Below are 18,491 nucleotides of genomic sequence, written 5' to 3'. Positions count from 1 at the left end.
CCACCACCAGTGCAATAGCCGTTTTGCATAATTTATACAGTATAATCCCCCAGCCTGAGCCTGAGGGCCAAGACATCTGTCTCCATTACCGTATTTTACCAGTGATAAGCCCACGCCTGGTGATAAGCCCACGCCTGGTGATAAGCCCACGCCCAGTGATAAGCCCACGCCCAGTGATAAGCCCACGCCCGGTGATAAGCCCTCCCCTTTCCCCCTTCTTTCCAAGCATTGGTTTGGTTGGATGCCAGTTGATTTGCTTTGTTGATTCAGAGTATTTAGGGCCTGAGTTGACCCTTGACATTTAAGAAGCCATATATCATCTTTTCTCAGAAATTTCTGAGTGTACATCAACTAGATAAATTAATCCATGTCCTTTCAAACCAGGCCAAAATAAGTTTGTAAAGTCAAAAACAAACTCTCAATGGTCTACTAGTACTGGAATCCTTAATATATTGATGCAGATTTTTCATCATTAATTATTTAAAATATTCATTTATGCTGTCAACTTTATAGATCTCATGTCAGGAAAAATTGACATACAATATTGTTTTATATACAATTGTAGATCAAGAAAAAAAGAAAAAAATCCGCAGAAAAGAAGGAAAGTGCCAGAGCCTGATTGTTTTTTATAACTAGTATTTTTCTACAAAATTTGATCTAGCATCAGCTGTCAGTTTTTTTGCATACATCGTAAGCTACATATTAAGTTAACCATACTCACACAAATGCCACAACAGCCTTCTATTCCCACCACATGCAAAATCTGTCTAATCAGTTTATCACACCTATAGGGCACTCACATATGTGTTAGGTTCAAATTTGAACAACAACATGTACACTTCATGAGATTCAAAAGAAAAAATAAACTACAATACTTTTTTTGTTTGGGATTTAATTTTCCTGGAATTAGAATCATAAAAAAACCATTACTGAGAATGTTCAGTCAAACAGAAAATCATGAACACTGTTACAGTTAAAAAATTATTGCAATATTTTTACTTTAGCCTTTCGTTTTAGTTTTGTTTAATGATCTAATAGCACACAACGCATGTACCAGTATTTTCAATTGCATATTCAGGTCAAAAGATCAATAAACTCGTTTATTTTTATTTATTTGTTTTGTATTAACGTTTTTAATAAATAGTTGAATCTACATGCTTTTCTTTTTAATTTTATTTTGTTCTGAATCTTTTAATTTAGATTGTTGATCATGAACCTACTTGTTATTTTAATTATGTTTGTTTTGTTTTCAAGCTTTGAATAGTTGAATAGACATGTCCATGTACTTTACTTTGATCATACATAATACAGAATTTCTTTCACATGTTTATTTGGCTGTCAACTGAAAGCCCTTATTATGTTTATTTTTCATGTAATCAGTCTTTCTCACATGATCAGTAATAAGTATTAACAAGTTTTTTACTTGGAATTTGAAATAAACTGCCATCTTTCTTAAGTCAAGAAAATATGCTTGTTCTGTGGTTTTTAAGAATGCAACATTTTCTTAAATCACCTTTAATTTGGTATAAAGTGTCTTAAGGATAGTAAGAACATCATACTGTATTCTGTTTAAACCAAAATCTTTTATATATATATACATGTATATATATAAATAAAACAAAACACAAAGACAAGTATAATCGGCTAGCGCGTTCGCCCATCTTGGGGCATATATATATGGGTCAAAGAAGTAATATAGATGGTAAAATCGTCAAGAATTTGTTGGAATTACTTCTTTGCCCCATATATATATATATATATATTACCGTAGCTTTTGGGGATTTCTCTTTATCAAATTGGTAAGACAAAATGCATTAAGGTAGTTGGGAATATACCTTGGGGAAGGGTTAAGGTCACGAAATTACATACATATTCAGGAATTCAAAACTTAAACTAAACGTTGACACATGAATTGAATGTATATACAATTTTCATGAATAATTCAGATTATTTTTATATGAAAAGTGTCGGTGAAAGCACTCACCATTCAAATGTATCTGTATGTTTATAACGAATTACATATATAGTTGGAGTTGATATAAATGATTGATGAAATCTGGTCAAAAAGATCAGGAATGACTCAGTCATGTCCATATCAGGTTTCTAATTTGTGTACATGTACCTGGTAGTTATAATTAAAGTTTCAGGGAGTGGTACAGGACACCTTAAAGGGATCATTTAGGTTAATATGTTGAATTAAGTATCTGAAATCAAATACCATGCAAATACTATTTAACCCTATCAAACCAGTGTAAACTGTTATTGGTGTACCTACGACATTTGTTAAAGGTTATGAAGTGTTTATATATCCAGTAATAAAATTACTACATACATTTTAACTGTTTGAATGGAATAGCTTTTGCCCTTCTAGTCAACATCAATTTAAGGATCCCTGTCCCACTGCACTGTTGTTTTTTCTATACTGTAAATTGGTAACCTTCCCTTCACTTCCGTTATATATCTAGATCTGTAGCAAAGTTGGGCCATGGGGGAAGGTAACTGGAGGAGAGGGCTTTGGTTGGGAACTTGGGAGGGGATAATGATTGGGGACTTGGGTTTGGACTGTGGAAGGGAATGCCAGGACACTTCTGTTTACCAGGTAGCTGATCAATCATGTGATCGGTAAGTGCTATAGTATCACCAACTGAACCTCGACCTCAGGGTTCGAACCTCAGTCGACTATAGCGCTAGCCCTGCTGACTTACATCTTACACTCAGAACACTGTTGTGGGTTATATTTTGTTTATATTATTGCACCTTTGTTATGTTTTCCTAAATGTCCCGCATGGTTTTCCTTTCAGAAATGATGTAACAATGCTATAGCCTGTAAAAACTGTTTCCAGTACTTTATTACAGGTTCAGGGTGTTTGCCAGCTATTTTGGGAAATTTTGTTAAGCTGGAATTGGGAAAATATCATCGGTGTTCCCACACATTCATGTTTTTGGAAATATCATAGTTTGGAGGAAAAACCTAAAATGTGATTTGGAAAAAGTTTTCCTCTACCTGTTTCTTACAGTAAAACATGTACTGTACATATAGCAACAAATAAACACATCAATTTCAGTGTTTTTTTTGTTTATTCAATTTCAAATTTTCGTTATTTATATATTTTGAATGCTCCTTCGATTCATGGACAGTAATACATTGAATGTTGCACATTGTTGTATAAACATGCTTTTTGGTGCAATTGGGAAAATAAAGACTGAAATTAGGACAATTCAGTTTTGTTTTCAATTAGGAATGGGTCCTTTTAGGTACCGGACCCTATAAACACCTGGCAAAAACCCTGCAGGTACAGGGATCCTTATAATTAAGAGCTATATGAACAGTAAATAAGAATTTCAATATTCCAGACCAATTAAAGTCAGCCATTATATAACGAATGAAGAGTTCTATGACTGCATATATATATATAAGTATAAGTACTCTACAAAGTAGATTTTTCAAAGCTTAATTATAAATATGAAATTTTTGGGGACAGAATATTAATATCATATTTTCTGTAATTGTCTCCCCGACTGTTTGAAGGGGAGGGGGCACTTATCATATCACAGAACATAAGCTGAAGGGGAGGGGGCACTTATATATAATAATCATATCACAGAACATAGGCTAAATGGGAGGGGGCACTTATACATAAATTACTTATTATATCACAGAACATAAGCTGAAGGGGAGGGGGCACTTATTATATCACAGAACATAGGCTGAAGGGGAGGGGGCACTTATATATAACAGACCATAGGCTCAAGGGGAGGGGGCACTTATTATATCACAGAACATAGGATGAAGGGGAGGGGGCACTAATATCATATAACAGACCATAGGCTGAAGGGGAGGGGTCACTTATTATATCACAGAACATAGGCTGAAGGGGAGGGGGTACTTATATCACAGAATATAGACTGAACACGAGGGGTCACTTATTAGATCACAAAACATAGGCTGAAGGGGAGGGGGCACTTATTATATCACAGAGCATAGACAGAAGGGGAGGGGGCACTTATATATAATTATCATATCACAAAACATAGGCTGAAGGGGAGGAGGCACTTATATATAATTATCATATCACAAAACATAGGCTGAAGGGGAGGAGGCACTTATATATAATTATCATATCACAAAACATAGGGTGAAGGGGAGGAGGCACTTATATATAATTATCATATCACAAAACATAGGGTGAAGGGGAGGAGGCACTTATATATAATTATCATATCACAAAACATAGGCTGAAGGGGAGGAGGCACTTATATATAATTATCATATCACAAAACATAGGCTGAAGCGGAGGGGGCACTTATATATAATTATCATATCACAGGCCATAGGCTGAAGGGGGGGGGGCACTTATTGTTTCACAGAACATAGACTGAAGGGGAGGGGGCACTTATTATATCACAGAACGTAGACTGAAGGGGAGGGGGCACCTATGAGATCACAGAACATAGGATGAAGGGGAGGGGACACTTATTTGATCACAGACCATAGGCTGAAGGGGAGGGGACACTTATTTGATCACAGACCATAGGCTGAAGGGGAGGGGACACTTATTTGATCACAGACCATAGGCTGAAGGGGAGGGGGCACTTATATATAATTATCATATCACAGACCATAGACTGAAGAGGAGGGGACACCTATTATATCACAGAACATTGGCTGAAGGGGAGGGGGCACTTATTATATCACAGAACATAGGCTGAAGGGGAGGGGGCACTTATATATAATTATCATATCACAGACCATAGACTGAAGAGGAGGGGACACTTATTATATCACAGAACATTGGCTGAAGGGGAGGGGGCACTTATTATATCACAGAACATAGGCTGAAGGGGAGGGGGTACTTATATCACAGAATATAGGCTGAACACGAGGGGTCACTTATACATAATTATCATATCACAAAACATAGGCTGAAGGGGAGGGGGCACTTATTAGATCACAGACCATAGGCTGAAGGGGAGGGGCACTTATTATATCACAGACCATTGGCTGAAGGGGAGGGGGCACTTATTATATCACAGAGCATAGACAGAAGGGGAGGGGGCACTTATATATAATTATCATATCACAGACCATAGGCTGAAGAGGAGGGGACACTTATTATATCACAGAACATTGGCTGAAGGGGGGGGGGCACTTATTATATCACAGAACATAGGCTGAAGGGGAGGGGGTACTTATATCACAGAATATAGGCTGAACACGAGGGGTCACTTATACATAATTATCATATCACAAAACATAGGCTGAAGGGGAGGGGGCACTTATTATATTACAGACCATAGGCTGAAGGGGGGGGGGCACTTATTTGATCACAGACCATAAGCTGAAGGGGAGGGGGCACTTATTATATTACAGACCATAGGCTGAAGGGGAGGGGGCACTTATATATAATTATCATATCACAGACCATAGGCTGAAGAGGAGGGGACACTTATTATATCACAGAACATTGGCTGAAGGGGAGGGGGCACTTATTATATCACAGACATATCACAGACCATAGGCTGAAGGGGAGGGGACACTTATTATATCACAGACCATAGGCTGAAGAGGAGGGGACACTTATTATATCACAGACCATAGGCTGAAGGGGAGGGGGCACTTATTTGATCACAGAACATAGACTGAAGGGCAGGGAGCACTTTTTGTATCACAAACCATAGGCTGAAGGGGAGGGGGCACTTATTTTATCACAGACTAAGGCTGAAGGGGAGGGGGCACTTATTTGATCACAGACCATAGGCTGAAGGGGAGGGGGCACTTATTTGTTCACAGAACATAGACTGAAGGGGAGGGGGCACTTTTTATATCACAGACCATAGGCTGAAGGGGAGGGGGCACTTATTATATCACAGACCATAGGCTGAAGGGGAGGGGGCACTTATTTGATCACAGACCATAGGCTAAAGGGGAAGGGGCACTTATTTGATCACAGACCATAGGCTAAAGGGGAGGGGTCACTTAATTGATCACTAACCATGCATAGGCTGAAGGGGAGGGGACACTTATTATATCACAGACCATTGGCTGAATGAGGGGGGGAAACTTATTATATCACAGACCATAGGCTGAAGGGGAGGGGCACTTATTTGATCACAGACCATAGGCTGAAGGGGAGGGGGCACTTATTATGTCACAGAACATAGGCTATGTCAGTTACTGTAAAGGTGACATAACTGTTGGATACTGTCCAAGGAAGAGTCTCAAAATTATTTCCCTTTTTTCCCCAAAAACAATCGGAAACAGTCCTGTCTGATTGCAAGGCTGTAGTAGTATCTAATATAAAGCATGTGAGTACACTGTACTTTATTCTAATACAAGTAGGTATGTGATGGCGCATCAATACCAAGGATTCTGCAAACGTGAAAATTTTAGTTTACATCGACCATCTGCTTATCCACAGGACGTTGGATCTCCTCGCCCAATAATTGTATTGGTTTGCCAAATACCTTTGCTTACTTGTACTGTATTTTGTTAACCGGAGAGGGGGCCAGAATGAAGGATGTTTCGGAAACGGGACACTTCTATAATCTAAACGAGCGCCAAAATAAAGGAATAGGGTGGAGCGTTAATTACAGTGAATAACGTTAACGCAGCTACTATTTAGGATGAGATTTGAAACAAGGAAACATTTATGTCCTGACATATGAACATACTACACCAACAGTCTTCCACGAATAGTGATTTAGACAATGTTTACAAGCACTTTGACACACACAATATTTTTCTGTAACCGTTTTTTTTCTTTTTTCTGTACGGACTATCACTTTACCCCCTTTCATCAATGACAACATGTTGTACACATTAGAAAACACAAAACACAGGTATTTGTTTTAACTTACATATCAACTGATATTATGATCATTTCAAAATATCTTTTAAAAATGAAAGCTCAGGCTATGAACTAGATATGAAATAAACAGCAAATTATAATAGATGGTAGACAGCAATAGAGGGTACAGTACCTGTATTCCAGATATTTAAAAAAAGGGGGGGGGGTTCTACACAAATTGGTTGCGGTTTATTATGATAAATTGGTAATCATAATCTGATTATGACATTTCATATCTAATGCAAACAATTCTCTCAGTTTTTTAATATCAATAACATGATGAAAAGCTTGTTACCAAAAAAGTAAGCTGTTTTATAGTACACCATTTGGTTGCACTTATTATATATTATATAATTCCTCAATGTAAATACAGAAAAAATACACGAAATATGGGTTTAAGATTCAAGGAAAACTCTGTGCTAATTTATCTTAAAATTAATTGATGAATGGGGGGATATTTTCATACGAGTTTCCGGAAAATAATGAAAACATGAAAATTCCAGCCTCTGAATCCATGATTCGGCTTAATCTTCATCAGTTCATCATCTCGTCTTGACCATATTTTCCAACAATTTTACAAGAATAAACGATTATTTTCCTGGCCTATTTATATTATACACTCATAAAATAATGCATGGGCAATGACTGGGTTCAGTTGGTACATTACAGGCTGAAATAACGGTAAATTGTTTCGCTACCCGGGAAAGCTGTCAAAATCTTGTGTGTATTCCCAATCGCCCGTAAGATCATCCATTTATCACAAAAATAGATACACAAGCCCTTGAACAACTACCTGGCCTGAAATAGTATTCCAAGTCTCGATCAGCTGCCGCATCGGATTGCTGCTCCTGAGGATTCATCTCTTTAAATCCTTAAATTTTGCAGAAATCCATGTTAAATATATCAGCATCTTTGTGTTTCTCCATCGTCGGCCATCAATCGGAATTGATTCGGTAATTTCCGCCTCATTCCGCAAGCTTCCGGTGTTGAACCGTAACCGGAAGATGAGGTAAATTCCATTCGGAATATCTTTAATTTATCTTATCAGAGAGAGAATAAATCTTACGAACACCGAACATAATTCTCCTCTGCAGCATTCGTTTCACGTGGGTTGATAATTGTGTTCTACAATTTGCTTACCTTTCCAAAGAAATGACAACGACGTTTTCCAATCCATCACAACTGTTACCACTAGGTTTGTTACAAGGAATTTGTCTGTTATTTTTTAACTGCAAACTAATCAGTACATATGATATTAGAAGCGTAAGTAGGTCACCTGGCATATTGTCAAATTGAAAGTACGGTAATACACTGTGAATTTGTGAATGAATCAGAATCCTAACCTAACTGTAAAGGAAAACTTAGGTTCGGCATTATTGCGGTCTTTCTTGACACTCCTTAATGTACATTATTTCAAATATTTGTGTGTTTAATGGTATTGTGAGACGTGACTGTTAGTTATTTTTTTTCCAATTATATCTTCTGGAGCAGACATGATTTTTATCTACTCGTTTTAAATGAAAACAATTTGTTTTCAAACATTTTATAATTGAACTTTTGCCTCCATATTGGTTGAAACTTTAAGATATATAATTATGCTTTATTTTATTATTCGCCTTCCTTCTGATACGAATCACACTCAGCTTGAGTGTAAATGACCTGGCACAGCTCGAGACGATGTGATATGCTTTCAATTAGCACTCAGTAAAATTAGGCGAATCAGAAGACTTTAATCTGAAAATTTAAAGCTATTAACGCTGGGTTAATTGCTATATAGAGTCGGTGTGACTGGGGACAGGGGAAGATTGTACTCTGACAACCTAGCTGATCTTGAAGTCTTCCAGTGATTCCTCCACTACTTGTTCTGGTAATTTGATCAATTCATGGATCAATCTTGGGAAGAATGAATGGTCTAAGATGTTGTAGCCCTTGCATTCTTCTACTGTCACCTGCTGTTTAGTATAATGCCGGATTAACTTCTATCGTTGATATTGCAACGATTCCCACTGAGGTTGGTTAAACAAGTGTTACACAGCCTGAGGTGATGTCTTGGTAACAGTTAAACTGTAAATTGTGCAACTGGATATTCTCTGCATCTGTTCAGTATCCCTTATATGTTTGTGATCTGATGTGGATCCCATACTGGAAAAGCATACTCTAAGGTTGGTCTAACTCTAAGGCTAGTGTATGCCACCACTTTGGTGCCACTTATGGTTAATTGGTTGGTTGATGGATTTTACATCTACACTTCACTGACAAAGTCGGTGTTTGTCGACGTGAGGGGGTAAGTTTCCCCTTACCAGGCCCTTAGAGATTCAAAAGTCCTGCTCATTCAGGTCATGCTCCGAGGTCGGACACGTACCCTGTGACAGCAGATGCAGTCCACAGAGATTACACTCAATAACATTCTCTGCAGCCCTGGAATATGTCCATGGCAAAAACAAAGGCACACATGCACTTAGCTATTTGTTTGGTTTCGGTTAAATTACTCGTTACCAATCACTTGGCTGATCAATACCTTTCCTTTGAAGTTAACAGAGGACCTACACAAATAATAACAATAATTTGAGGTTCTTATATATACTGCTTTATCACAACATAGTTCGTAGGTCATCTCAAAGCGGTTCACAAATTTTTATCCATGGTTATAGGGCCTTAGCAAACAGCTATTATATTTCTCAACTACCTGGGGAGCATACAGCCGGTACTGCCATTTCGTCACTCACAGCTAGCATTCTTCAATTCTAGCACTGCCCAACCACGTTCTCAATTTCAGCTAAGTAAACTGGAACAAGTGGAGTAAAGTATCCTGCTCAAGGATACAACACAGTGCCGTGCCTTGACTCGACCCGCAACCCTTTGGTCACGAGCCCGGCGTCCTATCACTAAACTACTGTGCCTCTTAAACATTCAAAGCCAGTCAGCTGTCTTATTATTATGCTGCTACAAGACTCTTCTGATGAAAGATCAAACTTGTCTTCTAGTATCATCACACAGAGCTTTCATTTTGTCATGACATATTCCAGGGGTGGAGAGAATGTAAGAGAGTACACTTAAAGGATGTGTGGTCTGATGCCAGGAGACGATTTTCAGGCCAAAACAATTCCCCTCATTTTGAACAGTATTCACAATCATTCCCTAAGTACATAAATCCTTTATATATCCCTATCATAATATAAACTACAGTCAGTTCTGTTATCTCTTGTTTCACAAATGTTCAAATGTTAATAAACTACAGTCAGTTCTGTTATCTGTTGTTTCACAAATGTTCAAATGTTAATAAACTACAGTCAGATCTGTTATCTCTTGTTTAAAACAAATGTTCAAATGTTAATAAACCTGTCAATTTATCTTTGTTTCACAAATGTTCATATGTTGATAAACTACAGTCAGTTCTGTTATCTCTTGTTTCACAAATGTTCAAATGTTAATAAACTAGTCAGTTCTGTTATCTCTTGTTTCACAAATGTTCATATGTTAATAAACTACAGTCAGTTCTGTTATCTCTTGTTTAAAATAAATGTTCAAATGTTAATAAACTACAGTCAGATCTGTTATCTCTTGTTTAAAACAAATGTTCAAATGTTAATAAACATGTCAATTTATCTTTGTTTCACAAATGTTCATATGTTGATAAACTACAGTCAGTTCTGTTATCTCTTGTTTCACAAATGTTCAAATGTTAATAAACTACAGTCAGTTCTGTTATCTCTTGTTTCACAAATGTTCAAATGTTAATAAACTACAGTCAGTTCTGTTATCTCTTGTTTCACAAATGTTCAAATGTTAATAAACTACAGTCAGATCTGTTATCTCTTGTTTCACAAATGTTCAAATGTTAATAAACTACAGTCAGTTCTGTTATCTCTTGTTTAAAACAAATGTTCAAATGTCAATAAACTACAGTCAGTTCTGTTATCTCTTGTTTCACAAATGTTCATATGTTAATAAACTACAGTCAGTTCTGTTATCTCTTGTTTCACAAATGTTCAAATGTTAATAAACTAGTCAGTTCTGTTATCTCTTGTTTCACAAATGTTCATATGTTAATAAACTACAGTCAGTTCTGTTATCTCTTGTTTAAAATAAATGTTCAAATGTTAATAAACTACAGTCAGATCTGTTATCTCTTGTTTAAAACAAATGTTCAAATGTTAATAAACATGTCAATTTATCTTTGTTTCACAAATGTTCATATGTTAATAAACTACAGTCAGTTCTTTTATGTCTTGTTTCACAAATGTTCATATGTCAATAAACTACAGTCAGTTCTGTTATCTCTTGTTTCACAAATGTTCAAATGTAAATAAACTACAGTCAGTTCTGTTATCTCTTGTTTAAAACAAATGTTCAAATGTTAATAAACTACAGTCAGTTCTGTGGGTAAAATGGAGTAAATGTGTGCAAAAACTGTCTAAGAAACCAGTCTACATGTCGGGCAAATGAGCCAGCTACAACTGACTTTATTTACAACCCTGATTAGATTGAACCATAACCTGTCCTATATTTCTGTATCCCAGACCTGTAGATTAGTTGAAGGTTTCATTTCACAATGGTCCTATTAAAATGACTGGTTATTATTTAGGTTTCCTGAATTTTGATAAGTTTTTGTTTTTTTTCAGAGTTGGTGGACAAATGTATTGGCTCAAGGATACATATCATTATGAAGAACGACAAGGAGATCGTCGGAATCCTTCTTGGATTTGATGATTACGTCAGTATCCTTTGTGAAAACAAATCTGTTGGGTATTAAACTAGCCGTATAGATGTCACCAACGGCTTCCTTCCCTGAGTCGCCTAGAGCTTCCTTCTCTGTAGTAGGGCTGCTACGATATACTGATAGTATCAATATTGTATCGTGACACTGTTCTGTGTATCGTTTTGGAATTTTTTGCTTGCCTGTATCGCGATACACTTAGGTACTGAAATTATCAATATTTTTTTTCATTGAACTCCTATCATGAGGTAGGTGTATCGTTGCAGCCCTACTGTGAAGGAATGGTGATAACCAGCTTGACTCAATAGAGTTGGACTGGAATATGTCGGGTTGTATAAAATACAATAAAAAATAAAATGTTAACCCACTGGACACGGTGTGTAGACACGCTTTATCGGTTTACACCCTCTATCAGTAGGTGAAATTTACAATAGCCAAGTGATAAAAAAAATTGAATTATCATCCTCCAAAAGTTGTTAACTATTTGTACCTTGACTGACCAAGATATGGTGCTGGAAGATGTTACAGAGTTGTAAGTATGAAATGAAGGAAGTTAAGTTATCGTGAAGTGTGCTAAAAAAAGGTTCCAATTACTAGCTAACAAATAAGCCTAGATCTTTGTAGAAGGTAAAGTTTACGGAAACAAACTTAATTTCTGGTTATATTGTCACCAACTCCTCGGCAAAATTTTGGCATACAAAGGGGTTTGTTAATATTGTAACAGGAAAGAGAATGGTGTGCTTCCACCAGGGATTGAACCTGTGATCCGTAGATTCCCAGTGAGCTTATGAGCTAGAAGGCAACTGTCATTCTTTGTACAATTAAAATCTGCCACAATATATTGAGATACATAAAGGAATTGATAAAGAAAGTGATGGTTGCCTTGAAATATGTTGACAATATTTGAGGTGGAAAAGTTTGAAACAAGGGACATTGAGAACAGGGTTTTATTGCATATATAACTTGTTTTTGTTTCTGTAGTGAGAGCACCCCCGAGGGACGGAGGGTGACCAAACTAGACCAGATATTACTCAACGGTAATAATATCACCATGGTAAGTAGGGGACTGTCTTCCAGAATCACTTACCTATATCTATCTTAGTAAGTCGATCAGGTCTAACCGTCAGAGTTTACCTCACATTTATCGATAAATGGGTTATTTATTGATCCAAACCTGCCCTTATTAAAATTATCACCTACATCTGCTACATTCCATCAGTAGAGTCCTCAATTTTCAATTGCTCAAAATTTCTTGTTGGAGTGACTTATCAACAAACCGTTTTGATTCAGACCGAAAACAGAAAATATCATTCTTGTTTAGAAGATTTCCAGACCGCCTCCTTTTGTTGATTATATTAGTCACTCCCATGACTTACAAAATGGCGTTTGCACAGGTGGGAAATTTGAACGATTGAAAACCGAGGACTCTACTGTTGGTGATTATTTGGATAAGTAAATAACCCATTAAATGATTTATTGATAAATGTGAGCTCGAGGTTTGTGTTGTGTCATAGCAAATTTTTGTTGTCAGCACCTCAAAACTCTCTAGATACCAAACGGTGTCGGAGAATTCCACGTTTTCATATAGCAGTGCGCTCTGGCCCCACACCAGACATCTATATCTGTCAAAATGTCTAAGTCTGGTGTCGGGGCCAGAGGAAACTCGGACTAGTCTTTTAAAAGACCATTCAGGGTATATTTTTGGCTCCTCGAAATTAGCTTTTACTCTTGGATTTGAAAGGGCGTGTGTTGACTCTCCAAATAAAATGGCAAATATTTTTTTTTAATTTCTGAAATTAATAAATGTTAAGTGTCAACTGAAATTCTTGATTAATCCTGTTTTTACGGCAGAGTATTTTACCGAGTTAATTTGGATGAATCTCTTATGAAGTGAAATTTTACTTCATCTACCCTGAAAGCAAAAAATAAAAATTTGATATTTCTAGGTCCATGTTTTGTATCATTTCTTAGCATTTTGCTGTTGAAAAATATAATATAATTTCTTTCGATTCTTTTTTCAGCTGGTGCCTGGTGGAGAGGGTCCGGAAATGTAGTGACCAGTTTCATTCTATCATTGACCATTGTCCATCAAATCATCTGTATATATAGCCATCACACCTGAATGACATCGTTGACCGCTAACAGCAGTTTACAGAATTGTTCCCTCATTCTCAGTGAAACAACACATCGTCTGTGAGAGTTGTACCTAGTATGAATGACCACAAATAGCCATCAGAATTGTTCCCTCATTCTCAGTGAAACAACACGTCGTCTGTGAGAGATGTACCTAGTATGAATGACCAACACTCCATCAGAACTGTTTCTCCCTCATTCTCAGTGTCTGAATCTCATTTCAATCTGTTAATTTATCATGGAGTGTTGAATCACATATGAATTGTAGTATATACAATTTTAGAAACCATTATTGTTAATAACTATTCAAAAATATTATAACAAGGAATGCCTACATCTCTTAGTCCTCTGTTTGCGAATGCGAATCCTGTTAAGTAATTCCAAACAATTATGCACTATCCTTTAAAAAAAGATAAATAAAAAAAAAAACTAAATTCACAGTAGGATGTAAACTCATTTTTCGGTCACTAAATTTACTCTTGTGTCCATTATGGATTCCGTTGTAAGGACTAGAGAATTACTCGTGTCCATCAGAGATTCTGTGGTAAGGACTAGAGAATTACTCTGTGTCCATCAGGGATTCTGAGGTGAGGACTAGAGAATTACTCTGTGTCCATCAGAGATTCTGTGGTGAGGACTAGAGAATTACTCTGTGTCCATCAGGGATTCTGAGGTGAGGACTAGAGAATTTCTCGTGTCCATCAGGGATTCTGTGGTGAGGACTAGAGAATTTCTCGTGTCCATCAGGGATTCTGTGGTGAGGACTAGAGAATTTCTCGTGTCCATCAGGGATTCTGTGGTGAGGACTAGAGAATTACTCTGTGTCCATCAGGGATCCTGAGGTGAGGACTAGAGAATTACTCGTGTCCATCAGGGATTCTGTGGTGAGGACTAGAGAATTACTCGTGTCCATCAGGGATTCTGTGGTGAGGACTAGAGAATTACTCGTGTCCATCAGGGATTCTGTGGTGAGGACTAGAGAATTTCTCGTGTCCATCAGGGATTCTGTGGTGAGGACTAGAGAATTCCTCGTGTCCATCAGGGATTCTGTGGTGAGGACTAGAGAATTCCTCGTGTCCATCAGGGATTCTGTGGTGAGGACTAGAGAATTACTCTGTGTCCATCAGGGATTCTGTGGTAAGGACTCTGGAATTACTCTGTGTCCATCAGGGATTTTGTGGTAAGGACTAGAGAATTACTTGTGTCCATCAGGGATTCTGTGGTAAGGCCTAGAGAATTACTTGTTTCCATCAGGGATTCTATGGTAAGGCCTAGAGAATTACTTGTTTCCATCAGGGATTCTGTGGTAAGGACTAGAGAATTACTCGTTTCCATCAGGGATTCTGTGGTAAGGACTAGAGAATTACTTGTTTCCATCAGGGATTCTGTGGTAAGGACTAGAGAATTACTCTGTGTCCGTTATATAATATATATAATGCTTGTTTGAGTGATATCTATTTGAAAGGCTGATCATGCTGTAATTCTTTATGCACCCATGATGACTGAACTGTTTGTCTCTGAGCGTGTTATGACCGTTTATGGTATGATGGAGTAGCTTGGAGGCCGTGTATATTTTAGTATGTTTGTAGTTAATGAAACATGATGATTCTGATCAAAGTGTCAAAGACTGTGAGATTGAGATCGAGGATGAAATTATGGAGTATACATTTGTACATTTTGAAACAAGTAGACCTCAATAAAGAAGGATATTGTTTTTGCTGACGTGTTTTGTTTTCATGAACACAAACTGAACTCTCCTTTATGTCTAGCACTATTGCTAGTGTCAGGCATGGATGCTGTGTGTGAGATCATTCTGGTGTTTCTTTTATCCTAAGCCGGAGACCGTGCCTTAATGTCAAAACCTATTTCCAATGTTGGTGAATATCATTGAAATAAATCCACAGACTGTCTGCCCAAATTATTTCGTGTTGCAAATAAACGTATACCAAAATAATCCATTCTGTAAGTGAACCCTTGGGTCTGTTGAATTGGAAATAAATAAATAAATTACATGGCGTCCGGTGTCCATCGTCCATCGTCTGCCAACTTTTTCCTTTAAAACGCTTCTAGTCCTTAACAGCTCGGAGGATTTTAACCAAATTTTTGTCTGGAGCATCATTGGCCAAAGGGTTCTCAGTTTTGTATAAACGGAGGGTGTGGCCCCTCTGGGGGCAAAGGGGCGGGACCAATAGGGGGCCCTAAATGACCACAGCCGTCGATGGGCCGTTAAACATAAACAAACAAACCAATAGGGGGGAAATAGGTAAATCTTTAAAAATCTTCTTCTCAACCAACAGAATGATTTTGACCAAATTTGTTCTAGAGCATCTTTGGACAAAGGTCTGAGCCTCAAGTTTGTATAAACAGAGGATGTAGCCCCTCTGGGGGCAGATGGGTGGGGCCCAATAGGGGAAAAAGAGGATTTTTTTTCTCCTACTATACAAGTGAAGGGATATAAACCAAATGAAGTCTGAAGCATGCTTAGGGACAAAAGAATCAATTTTGTATAAACTGTGTCGGCCCCCTTCTTTGTGGCAGATGGCTGGGGCCCATTAGGGGAAATAGAGGAAAACATTAAAGATCCTTCTCCTTCTGTACTGATGAAGGGGTTTTAACTAGAGCATCTATGGGCAAAGGGAATTTAATATGTATAAATGGAGGATGTGCCCCTCCCCAGTGGCAGAGGAGCGGGGCCCAATAGGGGAAATAGAAGAGAAAAATATTTTCCCTTCTGTATACCAAAACAGATTTACATGTAGTTCTTCTTGCAACTTTGTTTCTTGTACTCCTTTGATAAACCTGTATGGTACTCAGCAGGTTTTAAATTGAAAATAAGATACCAGGTGAGCTATTAAGGCCCCCTGGGCCTCTTGTTATTTTACATCCTATTAATAGCTATGGTCATTTGCCAGGTTTTGGTGGTTGAGGAAAGCTGGAGAAAAAAACACCCACCTGGCTAGTACCTAGCGACTGCCCCATGTAGGTCTCGAACCTGTGACCCAGTGGTGGAGGGCTAGTGGTAGTAGAATGTCAGACGCCTTAACCACTCGGCCATCGCGACCCAGTGGTGGAGGGCTAGTGGTAACAGAATATCAGATGCCTTAACCACTCGGCCACAGCGGCCCTACTGTTTTTACACCCCTTGCAAAATGTTGTGGGGTCCAGGATCCTTTTTAAGTGCAACTCCTTCTAAACTGTATGTTGATGTTTTTTTGTAACTTTACACTGAAAATGCATCATATGTAAATGTGCATGAAAAAAGGAATTTGGTTTTGGACTATTTTTCCTGGAGTTATGGCCCTTTTAAACTTTTGTCTACCAGCTGATCAGCTAGGTCCATATCCCCAATGTACAGAGCACATTGTTCAGAGTGAAAGTGAAATACAGTAAAACCTCATTATATTGACACATATTGTACAGGGAAAGTATGGCATTATAAAGGGGTTTGGCAGTAAATTTAGGGAAACATGTAAAACACTTAAGAAAAGAGAGAAAAAAAGGACCTTGAAATGTGTTAGCTGCATTCAGTGAGGTTGCTAATATGAAAAGAGGGGCATTGTATCAAGGTTTTACTGTAGCGATAAGTTTGGCATTATATAAAGGTTTCACTATATCTATAAGTTTGGTATTATATCAAGGTTTTACTGTATCGATGTGTTTGGCATTATATCAAGGTTTTACTGTATCGAAATATGTTTAACAGAAGAAACATACTTTAATAGAATAACATCATTGGAAATTTTCGGGAAAAAGATTATTCAACACAACATTAATTCTGAGAAGAATTAATTGAACATTTAAGCAGTTTAATAAGACAATGGCTGATCGTCAGTACAGGGTAATTAAACAAGAGGCCCATGGGCCTTTACGGTCACCTGATATATTTATACAGAGAGTTGCTTTTGTTTTTAACATGAACAGAAATATTATTCAAAGTGACAAAAAACAATAGAACCACCTTATTCAATATCTAGCATACAGATTTAAGACTAAAAAGTATTTGAAACTAGCACCTCTGATTCTAAACAAAGAAAATGAAGAAATTTTAGCACACAAACTCCTTTGGGCCCCACCCTACAGCCCTTGGGGGTAGGGCTGGCTCAAAATGTAATATTCAAAGTATCATTTGCCAGAGAAGATTTTTTTTGAAATTTCAGTCAATTCAACCCTTTTTGGCCCCACCCATCAGCCCCGGGGGGCAGTCAGGGCTGATATGTGCATACTATCAAACTGCTACCTAATACTGATAATGCGAACCTAAATTGAATTATTTCTAATGGAAATTAAACAAATGTTGGTCCAAAATGTGATTTCCCTATATAAACTATAGTAAAGTTTACCCCCTCTCCAGGGGATAACGTTAGACCCCAGGGTCAAGAAATTCACAATTTTGGTAAAGCACCTTAAGACCCTTCCATCTATGAAGAGTGCAGTCAGGGCTGATATGTGGGTCTTGAGCGGAAGATTTCTGAAATATCAGGCAATTTGACCCTTTTTGGCCCCACCCATCAGCCCCGGGGGGCAGTCAGGGCTGATATGTGCATACTATCAAACTGCTTCCTAATACTGATAATGCGAACCTAAATTGAATTATTTCTAATGGAAATTAAACAAATGTTGGTCCAAAATGTGATTTCCCTATATAAACTATAGTAAAGTTTACCCCCTCCCCAGGGTCAAGAAATTCACAATTTTGGTAAAGCACCTTAAGACCCTTCCATCTATGAAGAGTATTTGATTCTACCATATCTGGGTCTTGAGAAGAAGATTTTTGAAATTTTAGTCAATTTGAC

At 37.6% G+C, this 18,491-nt stretch overlaps 2 protein-coding genes across 2 annotated transcripts in view; one reads left to right on the top strand and one right to left on the bottom strand.

Annotated features, from left to right (window-relative positions):
• Positions 1-7,787, bottom strand: part of LOC110458743 (kalirin-like) — a 237,422-nt gene extending 229,635 nt beyond the window's left edge. The window contains exon 1 of the mRNA XM_021510631.1: positions 7,642-7,787. Coding sequence (XP_021366306.1) covers positions 7,642-7,708 — 67 coding nt within the window. The 5' untranslated portion in view covers positions 7,709-7,787. The remainder of the gene's footprint in view (positions 1-7,641) is intronic.
• Positions 7,788-7,899: 112 nt separating this feature from the next.
• Positions 7,900-14,421, top strand: LOC110458745 (U6 snRNA-associated Sm-like protein LSm5). Its single transcript, XM_021510632.1, has 5 exons — positions 7,900-8,043; positions 11,471-11,566; positions 12,070-12,097; positions 12,547-12,619; positions 13,587-14,421. Exons 1-5 carry the CDS (start codon positions 8,001-8,003, stop codon positions 13,617-13,619), a joined length of 273 nt encoding a protein of 90 aa, XP_021366307.1. The 5' UTR covers positions 7,900-8,000; the 3' UTR covers positions 13,620-14,421.
• The last annotated feature ends 4,070 nt before the right edge of the window (positions 14,422-18,491 follow it).

Source organism: Mizuhopecten yessoensis, unplaced genomic scaffold (genome assembly GCF_002113885.1).
Source record: "Mizuhopecten yessoensis strain PY_sf001 unplaced genomic scaffold, ASM211388v2 scaffold9737, whole genome shotgun sequence".
Classification (NCBI taxonomy): domain Eukaryota; kingdom Metazoa; phylum Mollusca; class Bivalvia; order Pectinida; family Pectinidae; genus Mizuhopecten; species Mizuhopecten yessoensis.
The sequence above is the reverse complement of the archived record's forward strand: the minus strand, read 5'-3'. Positions and strand labels throughout refer to the sequence as shown.

What these genes read in the sequence shown, in the direction of transcription:
- LOC110458745 (XM_021510632.1), top strand. Translation starts at nt 8,001, where the DNA reads ATGACAACGACGTTTTCCAATCCATCACAACTGTTACCACTAG. An exon ending in CTGGAAGATGTTACAGAGTT is followed by an intron (nt 12,098 to 12,546) that starts GTAAGTATGAAA and finishes TTGTTTCTGTAG; the next exon opens with TGAGAGCACCCCCGAGGGAC. An exon ending in ACGGTAATAATATCACCATG is followed by an intron (nt 12,620 to 13,586) that starts GTAAGTAGGGGA and finishes TTCTTTTTTCAG; the next exon opens with CTGGTGCCTGGTGGAGAGGG.